Source organism: Pteronotus mesoamericanus, unplaced genomic scaffold, assembly GCF_021234165.1.
Source record: "Pteronotus mesoamericanus isolate MK-2021 breed Mesoamerican mustached bat unplaced genomic scaffold, CSHL_Meso_final contig_46, whole genome shotgun sequence".
Classification (NCBI taxonomy): Eukaryota; Metazoa; Chordata; class Mammalia; order Chiroptera; family Mormoopidae; genus Pteronotus; species Pteronotus mesoamericanus.
Window position 1 is genome coordinate 114,440 of NW_026555170.1, and position 5,045 is coordinate 119,484.

At 44.5% G+C, this 5,045-nt stretch overlaps 1 gene segment (V, D, J or C); it reads left to right on the top strand.

Annotated features, from left to right (window-relative positions):
- Positions 1-1,567: 1,567 nt before the first annotated feature.
- Positions 1,568-2,287, top strand: LOC129074090 (T cell receptor alpha variable 38-1-like). The segment is given in 2 exon segments: positions 1,568-1,619; positions 1,980-2,287. Coding segments are annotated over 2 exon segments (357 nt in total).
- Positions 2,288-5,045: the final 2,758 nt, after the last annotated feature.

Consider the following 5,045-nt stretch of genomic DNA (forward strand, 5'->3'; position numbering starts at 1 on the left):
GAGGGCCCGGAGTGTCTGACTGATCATGAAAGGATTTCCCATCCCTCTGCTTCAACAGACACACTTTGTACAAGGTGGTGTGACAGTGGGCACAAGACCACTGGCTATACTGATCCTACTACAAACCACTAGCCTAACAGAACATTGGAAGAACAACTTAAATGCTCAGCTTAAGCAAGAGAGGTCAGGGAGCTACTCTTCAAGATGCTGCTGAGTTCCTAAAGCAGCCCTCCATCAGCTGTGGATAAGGAGTTCATGGATTGTTTCAGCTCCTTCATGCCTCACTTGGTGTAACTGCGAAGGGCATGCTATACTGAATCCCAGAGTCACCCAGCTGGGTTAAGCTCCAATGGCCCATAGTAATACTGGTTGTTGACAACACCTTGTATTGGCTTATGTCCCTTCCCTCCTTCACTCCCTACCATTGTTTGATAGAATCACTTGCACACAATCTGCTTACACAAATCCTCATATTGGAACTGACTTTTGGAGGTCCAAAACAGAGTTATGGGATTCAAATCATAAGACAAGAATGGAGATGATCTAGAAGGAATTCTGCTGTCCCTTCTCCCATTGCTATAAAACTAGGTTTTGGGGCACAGTATATTACAGCAGCCTCATTCAGGGCTGGTCAGAACTCTCACAACTTCCTGCACATCTGAGAGGTGAAGCTCAGGCCCTTAGCCCTGTGTTACAGAGAACCATGCTGCTCAGACAGTGCCTGGAGTGCAGCAGGACCCCGTCCATATGGCTAAGGATCCAACTCTGGAATTAAGTATCTCTGTCAATCCTTCTGGAAATGCAAAATTCTAATGAATCATGGTATTTTTTTAAAATAGTTTTTTTCACAATATTGTCTCAAACTGGAATGAGTGGTGAGAGCAACTCTTTATGAGTTGTCTGAGTCAATTTAGGGTTGATGAGAACTACCAATATGGTTACTGCAGTTTCTGGATGCAGCACCTACAAGGACTTTTTTCTTTTTTTTTAGTATCTATGGAAAAATAGGCTCCATTAGACTTGACATAAGTGGCTTCTGAGTTCAGTCAGTGCTCTTTTCACTCACAAACATTTTTCTTAATTCTTTAAGAAATTATAAAAACATAAAAGTTGAATACAAAAACAAGTGTCTCCTTATTACCCGTAATTAATTGTTTATATACTACAGTTGCTCTGTCATTTTTCCTTGAAAAAGAGAGAAAACTTAGAGTTTGCCATTGTTGCAGATAAACCCTGCCATTTCTGCTCACCATTCCAGGTCCCAACTCCTCTCCAATATTAGGTCTTATCAGAAATTAACTTGCCAGCTCCTTCCTCTGCCTTTTCATCCTAGATTAAAAGAGCTCATTAAACACTATTTACCTGTGTTTGAGATTATAATGAAGGGCCTATTTTCTGAAAAACCAAAAAGTGTTGGGAAAACTCCTCAGGGAGACACAGTCACCCTCCCACCTGTGATACCACTTCCTGTCACCCAGCACAGAGTAGCACCCAGAGCAGAGCAGCACCCAGAGCAGAGCAATCAGAGCATACACAGATAGACATCTCACTCTGAGCGAGAGCTGTCAGCATGGCGCTTGCTACCTTGCTGTGGGCAGTTGTGGTCTCTACATGTCTCGGTAAGGAAGGGCGTAAGTCTTTATTTGTAATGTTTTCTTTTGTGTGTGTTTGTGTGTTTATATTTCTTTTTTTAATTAATTAATTATTTTTCAAATACATTTGTTTCTGCCTTCCCCCCACCACATTCCCTTGCCCCCTATAATGTTTTCTAATGGGGCTTAGAAACAAGAGAGATTAGTAACACAAGATCCGCACTACCCCAGAGAGCATAGCTATGATGATCCAGAAAGCTGATATGCTCTACCAGAGGGTTGGGAAAAAAAGAGAGAAAAGGTGGATGAGGATGGGAACCAGTGTGAGTCTGCCTGCTTTGTCTCTCTGGCATCACACAAGTCCAGACCTTTCTGTCCTTCCTGCAGGATCCTGCATGGCTCAGACAGTCACTCAGCCTCACCCAGAAGTGTCTGTACAGGAGGCAGAGACTGCGACCCTGGCCTGCACATACGACACCAGTGACAGTGAATATTACTTGTTCTGGTACAAACATCCTCCCAGCAGGGAGATGATTCTCATTATCCGTCAAGAATCTTTTAAGCAAGAAAATGCAACAGATAACCGCTTCTCTGTGAACTTCCAGAAAGCAAGCAAACACTTCAGCCTCAGGATCTCAGACTCCCAGCTGGAGGATGCAGCGGTGTATTTCTGTGCTCTCTCAGGGGCACAGTGAGATGAGTGACAGAGAGAGGCAAACAGAAACCTCAGACCTCAGCGCCTGTGTCAGGTGTAACAGGAACAGAGAGAGGAAATCCTTCACTGGCTGCAGAAAAGAAACACTAATCCATCTGACCGTAGGGAACGTAGAAACAATATGTCGATATATTGCAATGTCAATATAGTAATGAAAATAGTGAATGTACACCATGCTTCATAGTGTTGCAAAGGACCCTCACATGCATTTATTTCATTTAACGTCACAACCCCGGGTGTTACATAAGACAGGTCAGATATTGCCTCACTGCTATGCAGTGAGTCTCATAGACTAAACTAAAGCTGTTTCCAAGAATTGCGTCTTAACCTTTCCACAGTGTAAACCACTCTCATTACTCTCCGTCTGCATGTCCCACATTCACATTGAAGTCACTGTATCAAAACTGAATTTTCTATCTTCCCCAATCTTACATTTTCTTTCTTTTTCCCTCTTCAGCCCAGCTCAGGATTCAGGACCACAATTAAAATTTTGTGCTGCAGGGTTTTGAGAATTCACACCCTCTACCTCACAGTCTAGGGTGTCTCATTTTTTGTTTTATGATATATTACTTTTTAATTAAAAAACAATGTAAAAAACTCTGTCATGTCTATCTCTATGTCTCCCAAGTGATCTATCAGTCTTTTTAATTTGTTCAATTACAGTTGTCCCCATTTCTCCCCCTTAACTCTCCCCTGCTCTACCCCCCTCTACCTCACACATTCAATCCTCTCCCCCGCTTTGTCTTTGTCCCTGGGTCCTTTATACATATTGTTTGACAACCCTTCCCCTGCTTTCCCCTGTTATCACCCTCTCTCCTCCCCTCTGCTTACTGTCAGTTTGTTCTTTATTTCCATGTCTCTGGTTCTATTTTGGTCACTTGTTAGATTTGTTGGTTTGATTCCACTTATAGGTGAGATCACATGTTATTTGTCCTTCACTGCCTGGCTTACTTCACTTAGCATAATGCTCTCCAGTTCCCCCCATTCTCTCTTGAAGGGTAGGAGTTCCTTTTTTCTGCTGCATAGTATTCCATTCTGTTAATGTACCACAGCTTTTGATTCACTCATTTCCTGATAGGCACTTAGGATGCTTCCAGCACCTGGCTAGTATAAATAGCACTTCTATAAACATTGTGGTGTGCAGGATCTTTTGAACTGGTGTTTCAGGATTCTTAGGATATGATCCCAGCTTTGGAATTGCCAGGTTGAAAGGCAGTTCCATTTTTAGTTTTCTGAGGAAATTCCACACTGTTTTCCACAGTGGCTGCACCAGTCTGCATTCCTGCCAACAGTGCATTAGGGGTCCCTTTTCCCGACAACCTCACCAGGACATGTTGTTTGTTGATTTGTTTAGGATGGCCATTCAGACTTGTGCGAGGTGGTATCTCATTGCCATTTCATTTTGCATCTCTCTGATGGCCAGTGATATTGGGCATCCCTTCATATGTCTCTGGGCCCTGTGTACGTCCTCCTTGGAGAAGTGTCCTTCCTGAAGGAAAGCTGAGCTACCACCCTGGGCAAAGGGTGAAAACGGTGTGTATGGGACTTCCAGAATGTATGGTGACTTGTGCCCCAGCTAAGGGTTTGCACAGGGCCTGCGTGAGAAGCAGGGGAATTGCTGCCCCTGGGTCACTGAGTGCTCTTGTCCTGACTATGGATGGCAAGTCAGAGAAGACAGAACATTACAGGGAAACTGGCAAATGTACCTGATTGTGGGAGGAGTTGGAGATGAGGTCACACTGGGAGCTCTAGGTCAGGATTCAAACTAAGTGCTGGCAGCCATGAGGAGAAGAGCCATGTTGCCAGTAGTGAGCAGAGCTGCCATGCAGTTTGGAAACAGTGAAATAAGTGGGAGCCATGAGGAAGGAGAGCGATGATGTAGTAGCCATGTGAAGAGAGGAGTGAGCAAGCAGCTGCGTGGTTTGTAGTCAGGACCCTGCCGTGCGGCCTGGTGTCGTGAGGAAGGAGACACACTGCTGCTCTGATTGTGCTGCTCTATCCGACTGCAAAGCCATCAGGGACCCTGCCTCGCAGGATGCTGACCTGTTGCCTCACAGACCCAGACTCTCTCTGGACTCCTGGGGCTTGGGCCTTTCCTGGGCTTCCCCGTGATCTAGTGTAACATGGCACATGTATTCCTGGACTGTAGCATGGAGGCTGCTGGCAACGTTCCCCGGATGCTGAAGGAGAGAGAGAGCTGCTGCAGGACTGTTTGCACAGCCCGCTTAAGCACAGAGAAGGATATGAGGAACTTTGGGGGCTTCTGGCTTAGAGACTTTTAAATATCGAGGGAAGTGCTGAGTCTTGTGTGAGAACAGGGCTCTGAGCTGAAAAGCTCCCAGCTTTCCCATGGTTGGATTATTGTTAATAAAATCCGGTTTCATCCAACACTGAGTGCTGGGTCATAGACCAAGGAGCCACATGAAGGGGCCCCTGTCTGCTCGGTTACACCATTCCAAGTCAGGTCCTTCCCCCCAGATTTATTCTTGCTTGCAAATTCTAACAAACCACTATTTGGTTCAGTTTTGGGTTACTTGCAACTAAACACAATCTTCACCGGACTTGGAATGACATGAAATGGTTTTGGGATTTTCTGTGCCTATGTGTAAGTGCAGGAAAAAATACATGAATAAAAGGGTGCCTTTAGCAAAGAAAGACCTGCATTTTTTTATCAATCATATTTGTTTCTTGAAATATCAATTTCCAGTAATTTTTTTATGAAAGAAACTGTTCATCTT